The sequence below is a fragment of the Terrapene carolina genome, unplaced genomic scaffold (genome assembly GCF_002925995.2).
Source record: "Terrapene carolina triunguis isolate 2854851 unplaced genomic scaffold, T_m_triunguis-2.0 Scaffold583, whole genome shotgun sequence".
Classification (NCBI taxonomy): Eukaryota; Metazoa; Chordata; order Testudines; family Emydidae; genus Terrapene; species Terrapene triunguis.
The window spans coordinates 970364-997533 of record NW_020664934.1 but is presented as its reverse complement, the minus strand read 5'-3'; the positions used below and the strand labels follow the sequence as shown (position 1 = coordinate 997533).

Below are 27170 nucleotides of genomic sequence, written 5' to 3'. Positions count from 1 at the left end.
CCCCCCCCCGCGGGGGGGGGCGGCCGGAGGCTTTTCCGCCTGGGGCGGCGAAAAAGCCAGAGCCGGCCCTGTTCATTAGAGAACAAGCCAGGAGTAGAAGAGGAGAATACAAGTATGAAGCATAGCAGCAAACATATCCCATGGCTCCTTACCTTGTCATGTTCACATCAGGCTTGTTGTGCTCTGTACACAGAGTCTTTGGCATAGTAATGCTGCTGTCTCTAAATGGGGAGCTAGACCTGCCAAGGAAGGAAGGTTATTTTGGCCTGCAATGTGTCCCTGGGATTAGCCAGCAGAATTAGAGTGTGAAGAAACAAATTCCCTTGTGAAACTTCTGCATAAGAAAAGCGTGGGGTCCTTGTGGAGCAAGAAGCTGGTGTCCTCCACAGTGGTGTGGAAAACAGAGAAAAATATGCATATCTCAAAAAATATGAATGTAGGGACTGTGTGAACAAGCTGTTTCTAGACTGAACAGCTGGAGATTGGAAGCTGGAAGCAACAAGAAAATGATATGTCCTAATTAATGTGAATTACCTGTTCAGTCTCCCCATCCCAAATGTCAGGGTAATTACTTTATCTGTGACTGTTGTTGCTCAATCAGGACATCTACAGCTAGCCAGTGTCATACTGGTTGAGTTTGCCTCTAGATTCACTGGCAGCCTCTGCATTTACTGAAGGAGCATAAGCTGAGCTCTTGTGGAGAATGATCTCAGGAGAACACTCACTGCATTTCTGGGCCTGTTGCAAAGGGACTCTGGGTTTGTCTCTGCTGGGATTACTCTAGGGGACATCTCACACATACACTCGTACAGACCATTGGGGGATTCCTGTCATTATTTGAGTACCATTTGTAGTAGAAAGAGAGAGGCTGAAGCATGGGCCTGGTGCAAGGCTTGAGGCCTGAACCAAAGTCAGCAATAGTTATACTATGAGCAACAGTCAAGCCCTGTCAAAAGTAGATGCTTACCTGCAAATCAGTGTCCGGTACATAAACTTGACACCAGTATTGCTAAAACACACTGAATATGTAAACACATTCCAGCAGGCCAGCACAAGAACACCCCAACCTAGCACACAATAAGATGGTTTGACAAAAGTGAGGACTAGTGATATTTTGTGTGAAACATCAGGAGTAAAGGTACAAAGACAGGTGGTGAATAGGGATGTTTTGTCTGAAACATCCAGAGGAATGTACAAGGGGAGGTAACAAACATGTCATGAAACACGTAAGGTGATACGTAAGTTGTTTATCCCAGATTGTTTGTCTATAAATGTTGGGATACCTCACTTTAACCCTTCGTCTGGCCTATGCGGCAGTGGAAAGTCCTGCCGCTGACTGAGCTGGTCCAATGTCACAGGCATACATGTGTTAGTGTACCTGTAACCATTGCGTCCGGGCATTAGCACTGTGCTTCGTTGGCAATAAACTGGCCTAGTGCCTTCGCTACTAAACCAAGTCTTGTGGTTTTATTAGGCAGTTTGATCAGAGCCTCTGTATGGGCTATCTGCACAGAGCCAGTGCAGCAAGCAGAGAGAACGCACGCATGCTGCCAAACATCTGACAACACCATTTTAATAGTATACTGTGCTGAGTTTGAAAGTAGCTTTCCCTGTGGACAAGTTATTCTATAAATGTCCACTTCAGGCTTTCGTGAACCTTTCCTTCTGATGCATCTGGTGGTAGTGGCTGCTATCCAAGATAGAATACTGGACTAGGTGGGCCACTGGTCAGCTCCAGGATGCCAAGTCTTTTGTTCCTCTTTGGTAAAGGAATCTTGATACCACATATCAATGTGGAAAATCTGGGAAAAGGTGGATTCTGGAGCAAAAATGTGAATTTATTTTGACATTTTAGAAAATAAAACTTACCATGCTGGCTAAGTTTCTACACTGAAAGTCTATGATTGTGGTATATGGGGGAGGAGGGAGGGGGATGATAGCTCTTATTTCCTAGTTAGTCTCTGTATCATGGGTTTTACTTCCACCACTAGTAGCACATTACCAGAGAGTTTCACAGATTAAGTGTATTAGCCAACAAAGAGAATTGCTATTTTCACAACAGGAGGAAAGAGCTGTAGAGACATCTTTACTTTATACACCAAAATCCATAATGTGAATATTCATCAACACAATAGACTCCCACTGGGGTTATGGTTTGCTGGCTTGCTGCCATGCGAGAAGATACATTAGTCCTAGCTAGATGTTCTGTACTTGCCTGATGCTAAATGGTTGGTGAGAAACAGGTACTTCCAAGATACAGAAACAAAACATAAAACTCTTATCTAGCACTTTTCATTAGTACATTTCAAAGCACAAGGGAGTTGAATCAATGACTGTGAAGCTCTGAGAACCAGCACTGTCTCGACCACATTGTCATGATGAGAATTATTTTGGGGTGATCTTGCTTCAGTTTGAGAATAACCTGTGGGATGAATGGACCAGGGATGAGACCTGATCCCCATCATAAGAGAAAGGCATTCGTTAGTGAACCTGGACTGGTAATCACTCACAAGCAGATTTAATTATTTGTTGTCTTTCGTTGTGAATAGGTCGACTGCTGGAATACCCCAGGTTTGAAAGATGGTCCTCAGCACACTGTTCTTGAAGAACCACTCAGGATTCTGGGAGAATCTCCTGCTAAGATGGTTGGACAACTGGTTCTGGGAGCCAGGTAAGTGAGTGGCAATGGGAGTATTGTCTTCCTTGATGCAAAAATTCCAGAGTCTCAGCATTTCTTGGCAAAGCTGATTGTACTGTGACCCTCCTTGTCTGTTTACACAGTATATTGCGGTTGTATTGTCGGTCAGTATCAGGACCAACAAGCCCTTGATGTGAGGGAGAAAAGCACAGCAAACCTTGTGAACTGCTCCAAGTTCAAAGACATTGACCTGAAGAGCTGCTTCTCATTCTGTCCATAATGCTTTGGTTTGCAAGTCCCCTAGATGTGCAGCCCACCCTATCAGAGAGGCACCTGTAATGATGGTCTGGTTGTTAGGGGGCAAGAAAACAGTACACCTCCACATATGCGTTCTGATCCATCCACCAATCTAGGGAACATAGGACCACAGGAAGAACCTGGACCAACTTGTCTAGGGGGTGTCTGGTCGACACCCTTGAAGGATGCTCAGGTGTAGCGTGGCATGAAAGGTCACATAAGTATATGAGGCCATGTGGACTATTAGTATTAAACATCTTTGGACTATGGTGGTAGGGTGAGAATTGAGAGATACGCACAACTGGCAAATGGTCTGAAATCTGTCTTGTGGGAGAAAAGCCATCTAATTAATGGAATCGAGTAGGGCCCCAATGAACTTGATTGTCTGTGTCAGGTTTAATGTGGATTTTCCTTTGTTCAGCATGTGTCCCAGACCATTGAAAAGATGGAAGTTCAACCGGTGGAGACACAGGTTGACAACCCAGCTCTGCCCTGCGTATCTGAGGAGTCCCAGTGATGTTCTGAGTCCTTCTTTGCAGAAGGAGAAGAAGAAGAACCCTTCTTTGGCCTCAAATGGCTGCAGTCTCTGTATGGGACCTCTTTTGGGGAAACCCAGACAGAAAGACCAGCCCCTCTTTCTCCAAGGAGAAGGGTCGAAGTCCAGGGGTCTGTCAGTGACCACTGCAGCCTCCATAGGGGACTGTGTGTGTGGGTAACAGGATGTTCAGTTGCGGGCCTTGGGGCCCAGGCTGGTCTCACTGTCTACTCCATGAGGTGCAGATCTCTGGAAACCTGCCTGGTTTTCTTGACGAACAGCAGATACAGCACCTCTCTTTAATGTGCCAAGACCCAAAAAGCAGCACATGTGGGTGGGTGGGGGGGTGTCACTATTTGGGATAGACACCCTACTGACGGGCAGTGCATAAAGCCCGGCATTGCCACAGGTGCCTAGCACCAAAAACATTACTAAATAACTAAAAACAAAATAAAACATGAAAGGAAGCCTAAGCAGGAACTTTCTGGTGTATCAGAAAGCAAAGGAGGCAAACCTTTGCTTCGGTGCTGCACTCCAGACCTGCCATTTTTATAAAGAGTTGGACACTATCCTCAGTGGCGACCCCACCTCCACCCCCAAGAGCCCAGTGGATACTTTGGTAGGTCTGGAGCCGGCAAAAGATGGACATAACCCAGAGGAGGAAGTCATGGATGAAGAGGTGGAGGCAGAAGACGATGTGGAGCCCATGGCGGGGTCACCTAGTGCTGTGTCCAGTCAGGAGCTATTCTCCACTTCGGAGGTGTCTAGCCAGTCTCAGCAGTTGCTCTCCGGCAAGCAAGAAGCAGGAGAGGGGACCCCTGGTAAACGGTTTTGCTTTGTGTAGTGCAGAGATGGGTTGAGACCAGAGAAATGTGCAAGGCTGGCTGGGTTTCTGTGTGCTGGACATCTCCTAGTGAATCTAGGCAGCACGGCAGAACAGGGTGTTGATGCACACCAAGATTTCATGGGAATCCTCAAGAGAGAACTCTAGGAAATGTTCCTGGAGGTACTTGGCAACCCTCTGCCAAAGGTTCCTTGGCAGAGCTGCTTTGTTCCTTCCCCCATTGAGGGATATTTTCCAGCAGCATTCTGCAATCACTTGAGGAGGGACCAAAGTGGCACACAGGCAAGCAGCATAGGAGCCAGGATGGAAGCCACAAGCATATAGTAGATGCACCCTTGCTTTCCTGGTTAACCTCAGCAGTGAGGTGTCTGCTACGATGACCCCCGCCTGTGGAAAAGGGAGGGAAACCTTAGAATGTTGTCCCCCATCAAGTGCCCTGAGACCCTATAATAGTGCTTTTCTCCAATGCCCCAGGGTAAACGCACCATGCTCGGGATATTTGCTGGCACGTGTGCTTGTCTAGGGTCAGCGAGAAAGTCATTGGTATATTAGCAGTGGTATATTTTACTGAACTGTTTCAATGCTGTACGTATACTTAACAATCATGCTTCTGTGTATTGTTCCTTGTGCTTCTCCAGATCTGTCCTTGAAAGGCACTCCACACACACCGGCTGAGTGTCTCAGATGGTTAAGAAAGCACCCAAGATGGACAAGGAAGATATGTTCAGGGAGGTGCTGCAGCACTCAGAAGCAGAGAAGAGTGAATGCAGGCAGTGTTGGGAAAGCGACAGGCAGGAAAGAAAAGAAAATGAGGCGTAAAATAGGGATGCAACAGAGAGGATAATAAAAGTTTTGGAGCAGCAAACCAACATGCTGCAGTCCCTCATGCTGCAGACTGAGCACATGCGTGCCCACCGCCCCTTCAGCACATTCAGAACTCTTTCCCATGCCCTCCCCAAACACCACATGCACATTCCTTTCAGATTTCTGGGACTTCTCGCTTTCCCATGCACTCCACCCCCACAGACACCTTCACAAACGATAGCTGGACTTATGCTCAGCTCTGAAAGTCAGCCCTACCCTGGTACCTCATCCCACTTCCTCCACACCCCCCCCCAAGAATGTGCATGTGTCAGTATGTGTGTGCTGTTGGGCTTTTTGTTTTTGTTTTAAAAGAAAAGTTATTTGACAGATAACCACTCTTTATTTGTTTCCATGAAAGTTATGTTAGCAAAAGGCATCAACAAATACACAAGCTCTGTAATCTTTTGTTTACACTGAATCCTTGGCCTGAACAATCACAAGTGCTTCCTAGCCTAGTAAAACTCGACTTCATTAAGCACTGCAGTCCCAAGCATAGCAACAAACATTACTCATTCTCATTTTCAAAGTGTTGCTGCAAAGCCTCCCTGAATCGAATTGCCCCATGCTGTGCCCCTCTAATAGCCCTGGTATCTGGCTGCTCAAAAATCAGCAGCCAGGCGGTCTGCCTCAGCAGTCCACCCCTGAGCAAACTTTTCATCCTTACCTTCACAAATATTATGCGACGTGCAACACGCGGCTATGACCATGGAAATATTTTCCTCATTGAGGTCTAACCTGCCATAAAGGCATCGCCAATGCACCTTTAATCTGCCAAACGCACATTCCACGGTCATCCTGCACGTACTCGGCCTATTGTTGAACCACTCCTTACTGCTATCCAGGTTTCCCGTGTACGGCTTCATGAGCCATGGCATTAAGGGATACATCGGGTCTCCCAGGATCACTATGGGCATTTCAACATCCCCAATGGTGATCTTCTGGACTGGAAAGAAAGCCCTTGCTTGCAGCTTTCTGTAGAGGCTGATGTTCCTGAAGATACGTGCGTCATGCACCTTTCTGGACCACCCTGGGTTGATGTCAGTGAAACGGCCACGATGATTCACAAGCACCTGCAACACCATGGAGAAGTATCCCTTCCTATTGATGTACTCCATCACAAGGTGGTCCGGTGCCATAATTGGAATATGCGTGCCATCTATCACCCCTCCACAGTTAGGGAAACCTATTTCTGCAAAGCCCTCCACTATTTCAAGCACGTTGCCAAGAGTCACGGTCTTTTGCAGCAGAATGCGATTAATGGCCCTGCACACTTGCATTAATGCAACCCCAATGATCGACTTCCCCACTCCAAACTGATTCGCAACTGACCAGTAGAAGTCTGGAGTCGCCAGCTTTCACACTGTGATCGCTATGAACTTCTCCACCGTGAGGGCAGCTCTCATTTGGGTGTCCCTGCACTGCAGGGCTGGGGCAAGCTCAGCACACAGTTCCAGGAAGGTGGCTTTCCTCATCCGAAAGTTCTGCAGTCACTGCTTGTCATCCCAGACCCTCATAACGATGCGATCCCACTACTCAGAGCTAGTTTCCCAAGCCCAAAAGCCACTTTCCACTGTATTCAGCTGTTCTGTGAATGCCCAAAGCAACCTAATGTTGGCCATATCCAAGTCAAACAGCACGTCAGACAACTGTGATTCCCGTTGATTCTGGAGCTTCAACATTAACTCCACTGCCATTCGCGATGTGCTAGTGATAGCTGGCAGAGCATTCGAGAGCAGAGCGAGATCCATGTCGGTGGCAAGCAGAAAACATGGGACATTGAAAAATGCCGCGAACTGAAGACGGAAACATATTGAATGCTGGAACAGGAAGCAATGCATTGTGGGACATTGAAGCTCGGTGCACAGCAAACCCCTCCGCCTTCCCATAACACCTACTGGCAGAAGGTGGAGAGCTGAACTGTAGGATAGCTACTCACAATGGATTGCTCTCACTGTCGATGTCCCAAGTGTGGATGCGCTATGCGGACAGCGTATGACAGTGTGAACACACAAAATCGATTTTCTTTAAATGCTTTTTGATCATTGACCAAACTCTCCATTAAATAGTTCTGCCAGTGTAGACATAACCTTACACTGATTGGAAAAACTCTGTCACTGGCATAGGTTGTGTTTTCACTAAGCACTACAGTGGCACAGCTGCATCACTATATGTGTAGACAAGCTCATGGTTAGCAATCCTGACTTCTCACTTTGCAAAGCTTGGTACCTTTATTCTATGGCTCTAGGACTCTCATATCTGGTCTCTCTGGTGCTGCTTCTCTCCTCATAACCTGGGACAGATCTGCCCAACAACAGCTACAGCACTTGGTACCTGAATCATTTTAGACCTCAGTTCTGTGCACTGAGAAAAAAGGGCAAAGCAGGGCTAGTCAATGATTGTTTCAACAGGGGCATTTAAAAGGTAGGGCAGAGCAGGTGACAGAGTGGTTACTTGTGTTTGACATGTGTCTTGTGTGTTTTTATCTTCCTCTCTCATTTCATTGGGTGGGACTGGGGAGGGAGGGTGTGATGGGGTGTCCATGCCGAACAAGGCCTGAGGGGGTAAATTAGGCCTGTTAGCCCATAAGCCACATTTGGAGAAGAGCCAGGGAGTGCTAAGGCCTAGTTTTCTGATGAAGTCCAGCTGGGGGAGGAGCTGGCCAGGTTTATAAAGCCAGGAAGCTGGTAACAGAAGATGGCTGCAGGGAAGTCATCTGCAGTTACTCCCTGGGAAAAGGGAGAGGTATTGGGGCATTTGAGAGTAGGCTACATTTTGAGCTGATACCCCCAGAGCAGTGGGGGAACCAGAAGCTGTAGGAAGGAATCCAGGGAAGGAGCAGCCAGGGCTGAGGGAAAGCAGACCACAGTTGCAGGTTAAGGGTCCCTGGACTGGAACCTGGAGTAATGGGCGGGCCCATGTTCCCCTGCCAGTCACTGGGGAAGTGACACCATCAGAACAGTGCTGAAGAAAACTGCCTGAGACCGTTTGTGTGGAAGGACTTTGGGTAACCCCCAGAAGAGGAAACCACATAGTGACCCAGCCAGAGGACTGAGTCACAAAGAAGAGGCTTCAGTTCCTGGAGTGAGAGGGGCCGCAGTGTGAGACAGGCTGAGTGAAAACATCGCCAGAGGATGGTGCAATGCCTGGCAGAGCTAATCCCCAGGATGATCAGTAGGAGCCGCCACCTGCATTGAGCGAACCCCATCACAGAGGGGCAGGTTTCTCTCTTACCCAACAGCCTGTGAATGCGTATAGCTCAAACATGAGTGGGTCCCTTAGAAACCTGAACAATCCCTCTTGGCTCATTCTGCATCTCCTTGCAATGAAGGGCAAGGATCTACATTTTGGGAATGTCCAGTGCATTCTCGGATACCTCGCACCCTAATTCCATTAGTTATTACTGCCTACAGGTACAAAAGTGTATATGTGTCTGCTCTCACACTGGAGACAACAGGACAACCCCCAACCAGAACCAGGAACTAACACTCTCAAATCTGTTTTCAGTTTCCTCTTTCCCAAAACATCTGGCACCAAATTTCTCTTGTCCTCAGGCTCCTCTTTGATATAACCAATCCCACTACCCCACTTGCCTTTGGGAGGCAGGTTCTAAACTCTCCATATATGGTGAGCCCCCACTGTTAGCATCTGTGCTAGGGATGGTGTTGTCTCTGGAAAATGACATGGACCTGAGAAAGAAGAGAAGCATGACTTGTGGGAAAGGGATTCAGGAGTTTGCTTTGTGGAACTATAGCCTGAAGTAACTAGCATTCAGAAAACACTTTCATGCTGGAAAAACACATGAGAAGCCTGGAGCCAAAATGGGCTCTAAATCTCAGTTTGTCAACAGTCCACATTTCTATGGAAAATAGAAATACAAGTCAAGATTTCTGCCCATAAATTGAGTCACAATCATAGAGTCACAGAGTTTAAGGCCAGAAGGGACCACCAGATCATCCAGTCTGAGCTCCTGTCACAGGCCACCAGCACCATCCAGCATTCACATACTAAACCCAACAATCAAAATTAAACCAAAGTATAACAGCCCACATAAGAGTAAACTATTGTGTGCCACAGGCAGAGAATAGGAGGCACCAAGATGCACCAGTGCCCGATGCCTCTGCAACGGCAGGGAAATGATTATGTGAGATATAGCCAAATAGTCCTGGCATGTGACCTTCATCCACACACGGCAGAGGAAAGTGAAAAACCCCCAACGTCACTGCCAATCTGCCTTGGGGGAAATTTCTTCCCAACCCCACATGCGGTGATCTGTTAGACTATGAACATGTGAGCAAAACCAGCTAGCCAAGCACCTGAGAGAGAATTAGCAGTGCCACCTCAGAGCATTGGCTCACTTCATCCAATGTCCCATCTCCAGCTGTGGCCTGCTCTGAAGGAAACCAAAAAATACCCAGAATACATTGGGGGGGAAATCCCTTCCTGACCCCTGCAGGTAACCATCTGAAGCCCTGAAGCCTAAGATTTTAGAAACACTGGACATGAACCAAAAGGGATCCCACCATCACAAGCAACCCCATCATACAACCTCACTCACAAATTTGTCCAGCTCTCTCTTAAAAACTAAGTACTTACATTGGTAAATATATTCTTAGGTTGTTTATAAGCTTTGGAGCAAATTCCACCCCCAATTATGCCCAATCAGTGCCACTGAAGCCAATGGAGTTGCAGAGGTATAACTGAGGCTGAAATGTGTCCCTTTATAACTGGAAGCTGGGAGATGAGGAAAGGGAATCAATCCCTAACTCAGGGTGGCCAAGACTACGAACTTTTAAAATGCGGGTCCTGTGGCTCCCATGATCTTTAATTTGGATGCACGGCCTAGAGAATACAAGTTCCAGCATTCCTTGCATATTGGGCCATGTCTCCGTAAGCAGGTCCCACCTCCATATTTAAGTTGCAGGCCTCCGCACCCAGGTCCATTTTATGCACAGTGGGCGTGACCCTGGGGCTTCTGGCAAGATGACAGTGCAGCCCTTCACTGGGCAATGTTTGGGTACCTCAGGTCTAATTAATGTGCGTGACGGATGTTTTCGCCCCCACTCTCATAGAAAATGTAGTTAACAGCGTCAAGCAATGGAGTGAGTATCCCACAGACAGCATCAGCCAGGGAAAGGATTTCATTAGCCTCATGTGTGTGAAGAAAGTTCAGTATAAACCAGGGCATGAATTCCCTGGCTCCTTACTGTGCCGTGTTCACGTCAGGCTCAGTGTGCTTTCTAGTGGTAAGAGGCTTGGATCGGGTAGTAGATATGTTCTCATTCTCAGCGTCCTCAGTATTGCCCTTCAAGGGAGAAAGCCTAGGGGAGAAAATAAAGAGGTTTTCTTAAGAACATGTGAAAAATTAATATATTGGACTATGTGGAAATCCATTCCAAAGATAGGAACCATCAGGCTGAAAGCTGGAGAAATATTATGCTAGGCTTGAGCTTTTCAAAGCCACCTTGGAGATTTGAATGCACAATTCCAACTGAAATGCATGGGCATGATGTGTTTAAATCCCCTAGCTGGCTTTGAAAATCTTAGCTAAAGGCCTATTGTCTGTGACAGTCACAGAGGGAAAATATTAGCCATTGGAGCATGTACTTCTGCCAGACGTAGGTACCTTCCTGCTAGCATTGCTATAATTCTCTCCACTGACAAGTCCCACAGAGAAATACACATATTGAACACAGCATCTAGGCAGTGTCCTTGAAGGCCTGGATAACACTGAGTTACATCTCTGGGCCAAACGTCGGCTACTCACTAATATTCACTGCACCATACTAATGTAAATGGGTAGAGCTGGGTGAAATTTTTTGGGTGAAAAATGCATATTTCGTGTCATGAGTGTTCTGAGCCTGATGGGTCATCCAAGGTAATTCCCTATGAGTCCTAAGGGCCCAGACAATCCACAAGCAAGGGTCTGACCAGGTGACTCCAAGGCAGGTACATAGGTTCCTAATGGAATAAGTCATCCAGGCACTGGCTTCTAATTTTCCTGGGGAGTGCTCAACCCCCGTCAGCCCCATGCCCCTCCCCCACTCCACCCCTTTCCCCAAGGCCCCACCCCACCCCGCCTCTTCCCACCCCCACTCCACGCCCACCCCACCTCTTCTCTCCCAAGTGCACTCTGTCCCCACTCCTCCTCATAGAATCATAGAATATCAGGGTTGGAAGGGACCTCAGGAGGTCATCTAGTCCAACCCCCTGCTCAAAGCAGGACCAATTCCCAACTAAATCATCCCAGCCAGGGCTTTGTCAAGCCGGGCCTTAAAAACCTCCTAAGAAGGAGACTCCACCACCTCCCTAGGTAACGCATTCCAGTGCTTCCCTCCCAGCACCTCCTACACGCAGCGTGTAGCAGGCGCTGGAAGGAAGGGGGAGGAGTTGATCGGCGGGGACCGCCGGTGGGCGGGAGTGGGGAGGAGGGGAGCTGGCTGCCGGTGGGTGCTGAGCACCTGCTAATTTTTCTCCATGGGTGCTCCAGCCCTGGAGCGCCCACGGAGTCAGCTCCTATGGCAGCCACTTCAATCTGCCCCGTGTTGCTACCAGCTGTCTGGTAGTTCTGAGATACTGCTCCTGCCCCTGTCCCTTCTCCAACCACAGCCAGTTGCCTGGCTGTCCTGACATTTGGTGACACTGAAATGTTGTGCTGATTTCACCAAACTGTTTGTTTTGGAGGAAAAAATTCCCAAAAAATTTTGTTTTTACATCTTGGAAAGGAAATGTTTTGACTTTTTAGTTTGAAAACATTCCTTTCTTCCATGACATTCTATACCTAGGGGGAGCATATTGTAACGCCCATATTCTTCATTTTCATATAATCATGATCTCACATATCATGCTTTGTAAGGTATCAGGGGAAAGGTTAAGATCTTCTGAAAGTCATTTCTCTATCCAAATATGTGTATCATTAGTGCATATGAAATTATGAGAATTGTGTTGTATGGAGGTCACTAAAGCATGCTGTAAATTGGGGAATCAGCCAGATATTAGCTCCCCCGAGGCAACAGCAAGGAAAGTAACCAACGCTTGGGTGGGGTGTCAAATAGCCCATCAACAGCTATTGTCCAGCAAGGGAGCTACAATGTGATCAGGAACAGTCAACAGGGATTCACCAAGGGCAAGTCATGCCTGACCAACCTGATTGCCTTCTATGATGAGATAACTGGCTCTGTGGATATGGGGAAAGCGGTGGATGTGATATATCTTGACTTTAGCAAAACTTTTGATACGGTCTTCCACAGTATTCTTGCCAGCAAGTTAAAGAAGTATGGATGGGATGAATGGACTATAAGGTGGATAGAAAGCTGTCTAGATTGTCGGGCTCAACGGGTAGTGATCAACGGCTCAATGTCTAGTTGGCAGCTGGTATCAAGTGGAGTGCCCCAGGGGTCGGTCCTGGGGCCGGTTTTGTTCAACATCTTTATTAATGATCTGGATGATGGGATGAATTGCACCCTCAGCAAGTTCACAGATGACACTAAGCTGGGGGGAGAGACAGATACGCTGGAGGGTAGGGATAGGGTCCAGAGTGACCTAGACAAATTGGAGGATTGGGCCAAAAGAAATCTGATGAGGTTCAACAAGGACAAGTGCAGAGTCCTGCACTTAGGAAGGAAGAATACCATGCACTGCTACAGGCTGGGGACTGACTGGCTAAGCAGCAGTTCTGCAGAAAAGGACCTGAGGATTACAGTGGATGAGAAGCTGGATATCAGTCAGCAGTGTGCCCTTGTTGCCAAGAAGGCCAATGGCATATTGGGATGTATTAGTAGGAGCATTGCCAGCAGATCGAGGGAAGTGAGTATTCTCCTCTATTCAGCACTGGTGAGGCCACACCTGGAGTATTGTGTCCAGTTTTGGTTCCCCCACTACAGAAGGGATGTGGACAAATTGGAGAGAGTCCAGTGGAGGGCAACAAAAATGATTAGGGGGCTGAGGCACATGACTTATGAGGAGAGGCTGAGGGAACTGGGCTTATTTAGTCTGCAGAAGAGAAGAGTGAGGGGGGATTTGATAGCAGCCTTCAACTACCTGAAGGGGGGTTCCAAAGAGGATGGAGCTCGGTTGTTCTCAGTGGTGGCAGATGACAGAACAAAAAGCAATGGTCTCAGGTTGCAGTGGGGGAGGTCTAGGTTGGATATTAGGAAACACTATTTCACTAGGAGGGTGGTGAAGCACTGGAATGAGTTACCTAGGTAGGTGGTGGAATCTCCATCCTTAGAGGTTGTTAAGGCCTGGCTTGACAAAGTCCTTGCTTGGAGAGACTCAGCAATGCCACACAGACATGCCTGGATTTGTGTTCTACAAGCACATGGACTGAGAGTATAAAACAGGCAGAGTGGACACATACTGGGCCCTTCTCCTGCCCCACCTATGCTGCAAGCAACCAAGACACTGAGAAGAAGACAAGACTCCAACACAGGAGATTGGCCCAGGTTTAAGGAACAAACCTGTATATTAAGGACTACAGTATCCAGTGGTGTGAGAAAAACTGCTTAATCTAGTTGCTGCCCAGTCTAATAGGGTTGAGAGTTCAGACTGCGTGCATATATTTTATTTTATTTTGGTAACCACACTGACTTGTTATGCTTTGGCTTATAATCACTTAAAATCTATCTTTATAGTTAATAAATCTGTTTGTTTATTCTACCTGAAGCAGTGCGTTTGGTTTGATGTGTGTCAGAGACTCCCCTGGGGATAACAAGCCTAGTAAATATCAATTTCTTTGTTAAATTGATGAACTTATATAAGCTTGCAGCGTCCAGCGGGTATAACTGGACACTGCAAGACGGAGGTTCCTAGGGTTGTTTCTAGGACCAGAGATATTGGCTAGTGTCATTCGGTTGCACGTAGCTGGGAGCAGCTTACATGCCAGAGGCTGTGCATGAACAGCCCAGGAGTGGGGGTTCTCACAGCAGTGCAGGGTAAGCCTGGCTCCCAGAGTCAAGGATTGGAGTGACCTAGCAGACCACGGGTCCGGGTAACACCAAAGGGAAACATCACACCCCCCACCCCAACTTTTCTAAATTGCCAGCACATGGACAAATCCTTTATTTACCCAGCTCTGTTGATGGAGTGGTCTGGTTTGTTACTCAGGGAAGAAACTTGCTTTTTGACTTTTCATTGGACAGTGTCTGAACTTTCATAATCCAAATTGCTCTCCTGTGATGTCAGAGTTGGGATTGCCTGGTGTTATGGCTCATGGTTTAGTGTGAAGCAAAGGGGTTAGAGATAAATGCATTTCTGTGCTTTTGAGTGGGATAGAAATAAAATAAGATGGAGGAATTCTTCCGCTGAGTAGCTAACTTTGCTGTATGCAGTGTTGTTGTAGCCAGGTTGGTCCCAGGATATAGGCCTGGTCTACACTACGTGTTTAGGTCGACTTTAGCCGCGTTAAATCGAATTTAGCCTGGACACGTTCACACGACGAAGCCCTTTCTTTCGACTTAAAGGGCCCTTTAAACCGGTTTCTTTACTCCACCTCCGACGAGGGGATTAGCGATAAAATCGGCCTTAGGGGGTTGGATTTGGGTTAGTGTGGACGGAATTCGACGTTATTGGCCTCCGGGAGCTATCCCACAGTGCTTCATTGTGACCGCTCTGGACAGCACTCTCAACTCTGATGCACTGGCCAGGTAGACAGGAAAAGCCCCGCGAACGTTTGAATTTCATTTCCTGTTTGCTGAGCGTGGAGAGCACAGGTGACCACGCAGAGCTCATCAGCACAGGTAACCGTGATGGAGTCCCAGGATCGCGAAAGAGCTCCATCATGGACAGAACGGGAGGTACGGGATCTGCTTGCCATATGGGGAGATGAATCAGTGCTGTCTGAACTCCGAAGCAGTAAACGAAATGGCAAAATATTAGAAAAGGTCTCCAAGGCCATGAAGGACAGAGGCCATAACAGGGACGCACAGCAGTGCCGCGTGAAAATTAAGGAGCTAAGGCAAGCCTACCACAAAGCCAGAGAAGCAAACGGAAGGTCCGGGGCTGAGCCGCAAACATGCCGCTTCTACGCGGAGCTGCATGCCATTCTAGGGGGTGCAGCCACCACTACCCCAACCGTGTGCTATGAGTCCCTCACTGGAGAAACACACAGGGAAGAGGGTTCGGTGTACGAGGAAGATGAGGATGAAGATAATGTAAATAGCTCACAGCAGCAAGGAAGCAGAGAAACCGGTTTCCCCAACAGCCAGGATATGTTTATCACCCTGGACCTGGAACCAGTAACCCCCGAACTCACCCAAGACCCTGTGGGCACACAGGGGACCTCTGGTGAGTGTACCTTTGTAAATATTACACATGGTTCAAAAGCAAGCGTGTTTAATGATTAATGATTAATTTGCCCTGGCAATCGCGGCCAGTACAGCTACTGGAAAAGTCTGTTAACGTGTATGGGGATGGATCGGAAATCCTCCAGGGACATCTCCAGAAAGCTCTCCTTCATGTACTCCCAAAGCCTTTGCAAAAGGTTTCTGGGGAGGGCTGCCTTATCCCGTCCGCCATGGTAGGACACTTTACCACGCCAGGCCAGTAGCACGTAGTCTGGAATCATTGCATAACAAAGCATGGCAGCGTATGGTCCCGGTGTTTGCTGGCATGCAGACAACATCCATTCCTTATCGCTCTTTGTTATCCTCAGGAGAGTGATATAATTCACGGTCACCTGGTTGAAATGGGGCAATTTTATTAAGGGGACATTCAGAGGTCCCCCTTCCTGCTCTGCTGAACAGAAATATTCCCTGCTGTTAGCCACGCGGTGGGGGGGAGGGGTGAAGTGATCATCCCAGAGAATTGGGTGTGTGGGGGAGGGGAATTTGTTGGGTTTGTGCTGCATGTTAACCCTGAAACCGCAGCCCCTCCTTTTACATTGCAAACCCATTTTAAATGGCCAACCCAACGGGTGCTTGGTATGGTTAATGAGAGCAGTACTGTTTGAAACCATCCCCACATGTTAAGAAGGTTAAAAAAGCCAAAAGACTGTGTGTCTTACCATGGCTGCCTGCAAGCTGAAATCTGTGGCCTGGCACTGCGTGAGTGATCTCTCACACCAAACCGGGAGGCCCTCAATATAAGAGGAAAAATGCGACCTTGTAACTAAAGCACATGTGCTGTGTGATGTGAACAGCAAAATGTAACGTGAAAGAGTGTACCCATTGTTCTCTAAAATTTACCTTTTTTAACCACCTCTCCCTTCTCCACCAGCTGCAAATCTTACTCCTTCACAGAGGCTAGTGAAGATTCGAAACCGGAAGCGAAGGACGCGTGATGAAATGTTTACAGAACTACAGATTGCCTCCCACGCTGACAGAGCACAGCAGAATGCATGGAGGCAGTCAATTACTGATTATAGAAAAGCCCAATATGAGCGAGAGGAGAGGTGGCGTGCAGAATCGCAGGCTGAAGAGCAGAGGTGGCGTGCAGAATCGCGGGCTGAAGAGCAGAGGTGGCGTCAGCTTGCACACAGAAGGCAAGAGTCGATGCTCCGGCTGCTGGAGCATCAAACTGATATGCTCCAGCGTATGGTTGAGCTGCAGGAAAGGCAGCAGGAGCAGAGACCGCCGCTACAGCCCCTGTGTAACCAACAGCCCTCCTCCCCAAGTCCCATTGCCTCCTCACCCAGATGCCCAAGAACATGGTGGGGGGGCCTCCGGCCACCCAGTCACTCCACCCTAGATGATTTCCCGAGCAATAAGTGTTAAAGTTTTAAAGTTTTAAACTGCAGTATGTCCTTTTCCTTCCCTCCTCCCCCACCCATCCCGGGCTACCTTTGCAATTATCCCCCTAGTTGTGTGATGAATTAATAAAGAATGCATGACTGTGAAGTAACAATGACTTTATTGCCTCTGCAAGTGGAGCTTGAAGGGGGGAGGGTAGGGGAGGATGGGGTGGGGTGGCCGGTTTACAGGGAAGTACAGTTAACCGGGTGGGTGGCGGGGGGGGGGGGGCTGAGATTTCATCAAGGAGAAACAAACAGAAGTTTTACACCGTAGCCTGGCCAGTCACAAAACTACTTTTCAAAGCTTCTCTGATGCGCGCCGCGCCATGCTGTGCTCCTCTAACCGCCCTGGTGTCTGGCTGCGCGTAATCAGCGGCCAGGCGATTTGCCTCTACCTCCCACCCCGCCACAAATGTCTCCCCCTTACTCTCACAGATATTGTGGAGCGCACAGCAAGCAGCAATAATAATGGGGATATTCTTTTCGCTAAGGTCTGAGTGAGTCAGTAAGCTGCGCCAGCGCGCTTTTAAACGCCCAAATGCACATTCCACCACCATTCGGCACTTGCTCAGCCTGTAGTTGAACAGGTCCTGACTCCTGTCCAGGCTGCCTGTGTACGGCTTCATGAGCCATGGCATTAAGGGGTAGGCTGGGTCCCCAAGGATCACGATAGGCATTTCAACATCCCCAACGGTTATTTTCTGGTCCGGGAAGAAAGTCCCTTCCTCCAGCTTTCGAAACAGAACAGAGTGCCTGAAGACGTGAGCATCATGTACCCTTCCCGGCCAGCCCACGTTGATGTCGGTGAAACGTCCCTTGTGATCCACCAGGGCTTGCAGCAGCATTGAAAAGTACCCCTTGCGGTTTATGTACTCGGTGGCTTGGTGCTCCGGTGCCAAGACGGAACCCATATCCCTGTCTATCGCCCCACCACAGTTTGGGAATCCCATTGCAGCAAAACCATCCACTATGGCCTGCACGTTTCCCAGAGTCACTACCCTTGATATCACCAGGTCTCTCATTGCCCTGGCAACTTGGATCACAGCAGCCCCCACAGTAGATTTGCCCACTCCAAATTGATTCCCGACTGACCGGTAGCTGTCTGGCGTTGCAAGCTTCCACAGGGCTATCGCCACTCGCTTCTCAACTGTGAGGGCTGCTCTCATCCTGGTATTCTGGCGCTTCAGGGCAGGGGAAAGCAAGTCACAAAGTTCCATGAAAGTGCCCTTACGCATGCGAAAGTTTCCCAGTCACTTGGAATCGTCCCACACCTGCAGCACGATGCGGTCCCACCAGTCTGTGCTTGTTTCCCGGGCCCAGAATCGGCGTTCCATGGCATCAACCTGCCCCAGGAACACCATGATTTCCACATTGGGGGGGAGGGATAGCTCAGTGGTTTGAGCATTGGCCTGCTAAACCCAGGGTTGTGAGTTCAATCCTTGAGGGGGCCACTTGGGGATCTGGGGCAAAAATCAGTATTTGGTCCTGCTAGTGAAGGCAGGGGGCTGGACTCGATGACCTTTCAAGGTCCCTTCCAGTTCTAGGAGATGGGGATATCTCCATTGCTGGGGCCTGTGCCTTGTGAGAGGTCTAGGTCCATGTCCATTTCCTCATCACTCTCGTCGCCGCGCTGCAATCGCCTCCTCCTCGGCTGGTCCTGGTTTTGCTTTGGCATGTCCTGGCTCTGCATATACTCCAGGACAATGCGCGTGGTGTTCATAGTGCTCATAATTGCCGCGGTGATCTGAGCGGGCTCCATGATCCCAGTGCTAGCTATGGCGTCTGGTCTGAAAAAAGGCGCGAAACTAGTATCTGATGGACCAGGGGAAGGAGGGAGGGAGGGAGGGGCGAGTGACGACACGGCGTACAGGTACAGGGAATTAAAATCAAGAAAGGTGGCTGTGCATCAGGGAGAAACACAAACAACTGTCACACAGAATGCCCCCCCGCCAGAGATTGAACTCCAAAGCCTGGGTTTAGCAGGCCGTTGATTTGACGGAGGGAGGGGGGAAGGAAATGAATACAGAACAAATCTATTTTTTACATCTTAAGACGACGGTGCAGCATGACTGATAGCCCTCGGCATTTTCTGGGTGCTTGGCAGCAAATACTGGGCGCTTGGCAGTTAGCCTTCAGGTCTACTGCACCATCTGATACCCACTGCAGTATGACAACGATGGATACCAGTCATAATATACTATCTACTGCCAAAAGGCAAGGGGTTGCTGCTGTGTAGCAATGTAGCCCCACGTCTGCCAGCCCCATGTCTGCCAGCACCCAGATCGCCCTCGCCCTCTTCTGGGTGCTTAGCAGAAATTACTGGGCACTTGGCAGAAAATAGCATACTACAACTCAGCTAACGTGCGATGAGCCAACAGGGCACGTGGCAGAAAATGGCATACTACAACTGATAACCATCATCATCAAGACAGTTCCATAGGACTGAGCATGTCTGCCCAGGTGCCCATGATCGACAGCCACTGCAGTACGATGACAACAGATACCAATCATAATATACCATCTTCTACCAAAAGGCAAGGGGCTGGTGCAATGCAGCCCCACGGCTGCCAGCACCCAGATCGCCAATGAAGGCTACCAGTCATGCTGCACCGTCTACCGCCAAAAGGCAGTTAGCTGCTGCTGCTGTGTAGCAATGCAGTCCCACGTCTGCCGGCACCCAGATGACTTATGGTGACGGTGAGCTGAGCTGAGCAGGCTCCATGCTTGCCGTGGTATGTTGTCTGCACAGGTAACCCAGGTAAAAAGGCGCGAATCTATTGTCTGCCGTTGCTGTGACGGAGGGGGAGGGGCCTGACGACATGTACCCAGAACCCCCCGCGGCACTGTTTTGCATCATCCGGGCATTGGGATCTCAACCCAGAATTCCAATGGGCGGCGGAGACTGCGGGAACTGTGGGATAGCTACCCATAGTGCAATGCGCCAGAAGTCGACGCTAGCCTCGGTACTGTGGACACGGTCCGCCGACATTATGCACTTAGAGCATTTTATGTGGGGACACACACAATCGGCTGTATACAACTGATTTCTATAAAACTGGCTTCCATTAATTCGATCTAATGTCGTAGTGTAGACATACCCATAGAGAGACAAGGTGGGTGAGGTAATAAAAGATATTACCTCACCCATCTTGTCTAGCTAACTTTGTGTTAGTCCCACTGATTGATTACCCTCTGTGACACAGAGCCAGAAAGGCTTACACAACTAGCTGGCTAATTGACCCAGATTCAACCTTTAGAGACATATTAGTAGATAATGTTTGTGGTTTTGTGTGTTTATATTCATATTGTTAGAGGTTAACAATGTAACCAAACAGTTCCTGTCTATTGCTGTATTCTGTTAATTCAGGGATCAAAAGGAGATATTAACATTTAAATGAACTGTGAATGTAGTGATATCACTGTCTTGATTTCTCTTTTAAGTATATAGCAAATCACCTGCAAAAGGTGGGAGACAGGCAATTGCCTTATGTTAATCCATGTAGCTAATTACTGGTGATGTTTAAGAAATAGAAGGTTACTTCAAAAACACTACTGTTCACCCAAGGACTGCATGCAGTCAAAAGGCTGCCGAGAAAATGTATAAAGGGCTTTTGGGCTCTGATCCTTTCATCTCAAATCTGCTTATGCTTCATCAGGGGAAATTTGAGCCACAAGATTGAGATCTCCACTTCCATTCTGGGTCACCCTGATATTGAACACTGGACTGAACCTATGGACTAATTCTGAAAGAACTCTTTGCAGCTCTAAAGCTCACCATCTCTACTATGAAACTGACCTTAGAACTCTATTCATGTCTGTATGTATAATGATCTTTTAACCAATACTCTCTCTTTTCTTTTTGTAATAAATTTTAGTTTAGTTAATAAAATTTGGCTATAAGCATGTTTTTGGGTAAGATCCAAAATATTCATTGACCTGGGGAGATAATGTGGCCATCCTTTGGGATTGGTAGAACTTGTATATGATGAACAAGATTTTCAATAATCCTCATCATATTTGACTTGGTTGTCTGGGTGGGAGCCCAAAGCCTGGGTTGCTTCAAGGGAACTGTATTTTTGGCTTCTGGGTAACCAATAAGGTATTATAGAAGCTGTTTTGTTGCTAGCTTGGTGCATCTAAGTATTAGAATAACCACCGGTTTTGGGGATTATCTGTCCCTTTCTTTATAGTTTGCTCTAACTGAGCAATCTTGGCGTGGCCCCCCTGGGAACCCGAACAAACCCTCCCACAAGCCATTCCAGTTTGTAGTAGTTTGTGGCTCTATTACTCTCATGTCTTATCTCTCTGGTGGTGCTTCTCTCTCCACACCCTGTGGCGGAGCTGACAAAGAAGGAGAAAACCCATTAAGACAATTACTGTCAATATCTGAACCACCTGAGGGCTAAGCTTAATGCACAAAGAAAGAGAAGACAGTCAATGTCTTGTGTCAGTGGAGACCAATTTCAAAATTGTGCTCCAGGATGCCAATGAACTGACATGGGAACTGATCCTGCAAAGTGCAGAACACCTCCCAAAAGGGGCATGTATCTTCAGTTCCCATGCAGTTCAGTGGAAGTGCAGAGTAGTGACTATTTCACAAGATGGGATCAGCAGCTTGTAGGCACACGGCTCTAATCCAGTTTTAGACACACATCTAGATACATAGCGCTCGAAGTCTGTGACCTCTGATTAAGGCTGAACTTTACAAAGATTCTACTTGGATTTCTCTAGGTTTCCTGGAAATTAACATTTATGCTTCTGCATCATGTCCAGCCCCAACTCACAGGACACAAGGGCTACAAATATGGTCCACAGAATCTCTAGGCTAGTGTCCACTTATGGTATTTATTGTGAATTTTGCAGAATGATGATACTTATGTACATAAGAACAGCCATACTGGGTCAGACCAAAGGTCCATCTAGCCCAGTATCCTGTCTTCTGACAGTAGCCAATGCCAAGTGCCCTAGCCTAGAGGGAATGAACAGAACAGGTAATCATCAAGTGATCCATCCCCTGTCGCCCATTCCCAGCTTCTGGCAAACAGAGGCTAGGGACACCATCCCTGCCCATCCTGTCTAATAGCCATTGATGGACCTATTCTCCATGAATTTATCTAGTTCTTTTTTTAACCCTGTTATAGTCTTGGCCTTCACAACATCCTCTGGCAAGGAGCTCCACAGGTTGACTGTGTGTTGTGTGAAGAAATACTTCCTTTTGTTTGTTTTAAACCTGCTGCCTATTAATTTCATTTGGTGACCCTGAGTTCTTGTGTTATGTGAAGGAGTAAATAACACTTCCTTATTTACTTTCTCCACACCAGTCATGATTTTATAGACCTCTATCATATCCCCTCTTAGTCATCTATTCTCCGAGCTGAAAAGTTCCAGTCTTTTTCATCTCTCCTCATATGGAAGCTGTTCCATACCTCTAATCATATTTATTGCCTGTTTCTGAACCTTTTCAAATTCCAATATATCTTTTTTGAGCTGGGTCGACCACATCTGCATGTAGTATTCAAGATGTGGGCGTACCATGGATTTATAGAGAGGCAATAGGATATTCTCTGTTTTATTATCTATCCCTTTCTTGATGATTCCCGACAGTCTGTTAGATTTTTTGGCTGCCGCTGCACATTGAGTGGATGTTTTAGAGAACTATCCACAATGACTCAGATTTTTTCCTTGAGTGGTAACAGCTAATTTAGACCCCATCATTTTATATGTATAGTTGGCATTATGTTTTCCAATGTACATTACTTTGCATTTATCAACATTGAATTTCATCTGCCATTTTGTTGCCCAGTCACCCAGTTTTGTGAGATCCCTTTGTAACTCATCACAGTCTGCTTTGGACTTAACTACCTTGAGTAGTTTTGTATCATCTGCCAATTTTGCCACCTCACTGTTTACCCCTTTTTTTCAGATCATTTATGAATATGTTGAATAGGATTGATCCCAGTACTGACCCCTGGGGGATACCACTATTTACCTCTCTCCATTCTAAAAACTGACTATTTATTCCTACCCTTTGTTTCCTATCTTTTAATCAGTTACTGATCCATGAGAAAACCTTCCCTCTTATTCCATGACAGCTTACTTTGCTTAAGGGCCTTTGCTGAGGGACCTTGTCAAAGGCTATCTGAAAATCTAAGTACACTATATCCACTGGATCACCCTTGTCCACATGCTTGTTGACCCCCTCAAATAATTCTAGTAGATTGGCAATGCATGATTTCCCTTTACAAAAATCATGTTGGCTCTTTCCCAATGTTTCCCAGTGTTCATCTATGTGTCTGATAATTCTGTTCCTTAGTATAGTTTCAACCAGTTTGCCCGCTACTGAAGTTAGGCTTACCAGCCTATAATTGCCGGGATCACCTTTGGAGCCTTTTTAAAAAATTGGTGTCACACTGGCATCAGAAGTTGATTTAAATGATAGGTTACCTAAAAAGAATGGCTCAGGTTTGGGAATCTCCCTCACATCCTCAGTCATGATGACTGATGCAAAGAATTCATTTAGTTTTTCCGCAATGGCCTTATCGTCCTTGAGTGCTCCTTTAGCATCTCAATCGTCCAATGGCCCCACTGGTTGTTTGGCAGGCTTCCTGCTTCTAAAGTACTTAAAAATTTTTTTGCTACAAGTCTGTCTCCTATTTCCATCTCAATCGCAGTCCAAGTGCATACATTTTTAATATATAAGGCAACACCTCCTCCCTTTTCCCCCTCCCTTCCATATGTTGAAAGAAAACATGGACACATCTGTTTGTTAGCCAAGTGGTTCTCAACGGGGGGTTGCGGCCCCCTGGGGGTGTCCAAACCCTTTCAGGGGGGCTGTGAGGCTCCGCAGCTAAAACCCAGAGCCTGAGCCCCAGCACCTCCCTGTGGGGTTGAAGCCCCGATCCCCGGTGCCCATGGACAGAGTTGGGAGGCCAGGGAGTGTTGCCCCCCCTTAAACTACACTGCAAGAGCAGGGCAATCCCAGGGCAGCTCCACCCCCCGCACACACCTCCTTCTCTCCCCGCCCTCTGGCCAGGTCGGAGGCTGCTCTGGCTAGTGCCATGGAGCAGGTAGCTGCAGCTTTCCCTTGTCTCGTGTTGCTGCAGGGGGTTGAAGCTGTGTCTCAGCTCCCAGCCCCCTTTGCTCACACAGCTGGAAAGAGCTGCCCGGGTTGGGGGACCTGGCTCCGTGGCTGGCAGAGCCCTCAGGGAAAAGGGACTGAAGGGGAGCTCTCCTGGCACACAATCCCTAGCTACCCCCTCCCTGCACCAAGCTACCCCATCCCTCTTCACCCTGAGCTAGCCCCGTGCCCACACACAAGCCCCTACCTACCCCCCCACACACTGCCCGCACACAGCCCCTAGTTACTCCCTCCTTGCACCCTGAGCTATCCTCTGCCCGCACACAGCCCTTATATATCCCTCTCCCTGCACCCTGAGCTGTTTTCAAACTTTTTGAGCTGAGTTATAATTTTTGGTTGCACCCCCCCACACACAAACAACTTAGTCAGGCTGGGTGGCCTGTTGAGGTGAATCAGGGGGTGGAGGTGATGCTCCCCCCACAGACCCCACTGTGAGGAGCTGGCTCGAGCCCCACTGGCCCCTGCCCACCCAAAATAGAAGTGAAACTACACCTACATCTGAGGGCCTTCCCCCCCACTGTCCCAGAGCCCCGAGTCCCCCCTTCCCCCCTGGACCCTGGAGTTTTTATAGCATGTTGTGGGGGGCCTCAGAAAGAAAAAGGCTGAGAACCCCTGTGTTAGACATATGACAATCAATTAATTTTGGGGACTGATACATGCATTGTGATACCTCTGGTGGTCCCTTGCTATGACAATACTGCTGACAGCTAACATAGTCACCTATGTGATATCAACAACCCTTGCTATCACAACCTTTGGTATACCCTACACCAGTGGTTTTCAATCTTTTTTAATTTGTGAACCCCTTTGGAAATCTATTATCTGTATATAAAGTTGAATTCTGTTCAGTCAGTTTTCAGTCTGTCTTTTGCAGACCCCTTAGATATAGTTTAGACCACAGGTTGAGAACAACTGTCCTACACACTGAACTAGGAGTTCCAGCTTTGCTTCCATGCCTCCCCAGAACAGCTGACTGTGGCACTCTGCACCCCAAGCAACACCCTGGCAACCCCATATGTATCCTGGTGATATAATTATGATATGCTTTGTACAAAGTATGTCTTGTAAGGTATCATTTTAAAAGTCTTAATCTGTTGAACATTAATATCCTGTTAAATTGTATGTGCTCTCATTACATGTGGAGTTACAAAGTTTTGCTATCAAAATATGTTGTGAAGTTGGAAACACCCACAACCAGCCTTTCAGGTACAACAATGAAGTTGTTGATAGTGTTGATGACCCATTAAGCAGAATCCACACTACCAAGGACTATCACAGGATCTGTGTACAATAAAGATTTCTCAGAGGGAGCATGTAAACAATGGACACTGTTTGACTCACATCATAGCAAAAGATCTTTCCAGCAAGCTGGAAGAACCTATAAAGGAGGGGAAGTGACATCATCATTTAGCCTCACTCCCCCCACAACTCAACACCTGGAAACACATCTGGAGAACAAAGACTGAACTGGGGAGGTAGTCCCAGGTTGAAGGGGATTTCCAACCTGTGTATGGAAGATCTGTGACCTACTTGTATTATCTATCAGGGTGAGACACTGCTTGATTCAAATCCTGTCTAGTTTATAGAATTCAGATTGCGATTTTACTTTTTATTTCTTAGGTAACCAACTTTGATCTGTATGCTTACTACTTATCATAATTTAAAATCGATCTTTCTGTAGTTAATCAATCTGTTTTATATTTTACCTAAAATAGTGTGTTTCGCTTGAAGTGTTTGGGGAATCTGCTCAGTGTACAAAAGCTGGTGCACGTGCACTTTCCTTTGTAGAAGTGGCAGACAGGGTAATAAACTTACACTGGTCAGGCTTCTGACCAGGGCAAGACGGTACAGTTCTGGGGTCCGAGGCTGTGGAGCTGGGGGAATTGGCTGGAGCCTCTCTATTGTTCATGAGTGGCTAGGAGAAGCATTCATGTAACTCAGCTGGGTGTGTCCCTGCCTGTGGATATCTGTTTAAGTGCAGGACCTGGAGAGGTTTGCAGCTTGTCACAGCATCACAGTGTGAGAGGGAGCCCAGGTTGTTAAGAGAGAGGGCTCAGCAGTATCCCAGTTCCAGGTTGCACTCTTGGGAACCTGTGACACTGACTGCCAATTTTTCCCCATTGTCCTCAGCTTTCTTGCATGACAACACTAAATGCAAGACTTCCCATACCTTTCAGGATCCAATTCCCCAACCTCCATACACCCAGGGATTCTGTGTCTTGGGTCATTGATAGTAACATTGCTTTCTGTAGAATGAGAGCTGGACCTGCTGAAGAAAAAGTCATTGCAGGCCATGAAGAGCCCCAGAGATCGGCTAATGGGATCACAATCTGAAACAGCACATTCTTAAGTGATCCCTTTCCACAAGGAAAAGTGTACTGTGGGAAAAGTGTAAGCAGTAGGAATGAAATGTGGAATCCCATTTGGTCAAGGCCTCTTAGTACTGAACATTAATATGGACTGTCTAGAAAAAGCGCTATATGATGTTTGATTATATATTGAGCATTGGCAGTGTGCTCAGTGCCGTACAATCATAAATGAAGACCGGGTACCTGACAATCTAAGTCAAAGTCCCGATTCTACTTCCAAGACTTACCAGTGCAATATCCTCAAGATTTTCCTTAGAGTCCTTGTCTAATATCACTCAACAAAACACACATCTCCCCCTCACCTGTTGAAATCAAATTCTTCATCATCTAGGTGCATGGGGACTTTGTATCGGACCTCTTGGGTAACAGAGCTGCTGTCTCCAGAAGAAGGGCTGGACCTACCAAAGAAGGAGGGTCATTCCAGTATGCAAAGGGCCTTAGAGATTGGCTCATGGAATTAGATTCTGAAATGGCAGGATCCTTTGTGAAATATCTGCTCCAGAACATAGCAATGTGGGGGAAGTATAGGCAATGCAAAATAAGCATGGACTACAGAACTCCTTTTGCTAAACTCCTCTTAGCACTACCCATTAATCTGGGGATGTACAGCATTCTATGAGCTTTCCTCCCAGCAATAGTAGCTTGCAGGGCCGGCTCTGGCTTTTTTGCCGCCCCAGGCAAAAAAGCCTCCGGCCGCCCCCCCGCCCTGCGGGGGGGGGGAAGAGGGCGGCCGGAGCCCCGGGGGGAGGGCGGCGAGCCC

General features: G+C 47.6%; 1 protein-coding gene across 1 annotated transcript in view; it reads right to left on the bottom strand.

Annotated features, from left to right (window-relative positions):
* Positions 1–27170, bottom strand: part of ZNF185 (zinc finger protein 185 with LIM domain) — a 91273-nt gene that overhangs the window by 26190 nt on the left and 37913 nt on the right. Inside the window, exons 18-20 of the mRNA XM_026659139.1 lie at positions 26713–26808; positions 26212–26310; positions 10383–10496 (exon numbers count right to left, since the gene is read on the bottom strand). Of these exons, the coding sequence (XP_026514924.1) occupies positions 10383–10496; positions 26212–26310; positions 26713–26808 (309 nt within the window). The remainder of the gene's footprint in view (positions 1–10382; positions 10497–26211; positions 26311–26712; positions 26809–27170) is intronic.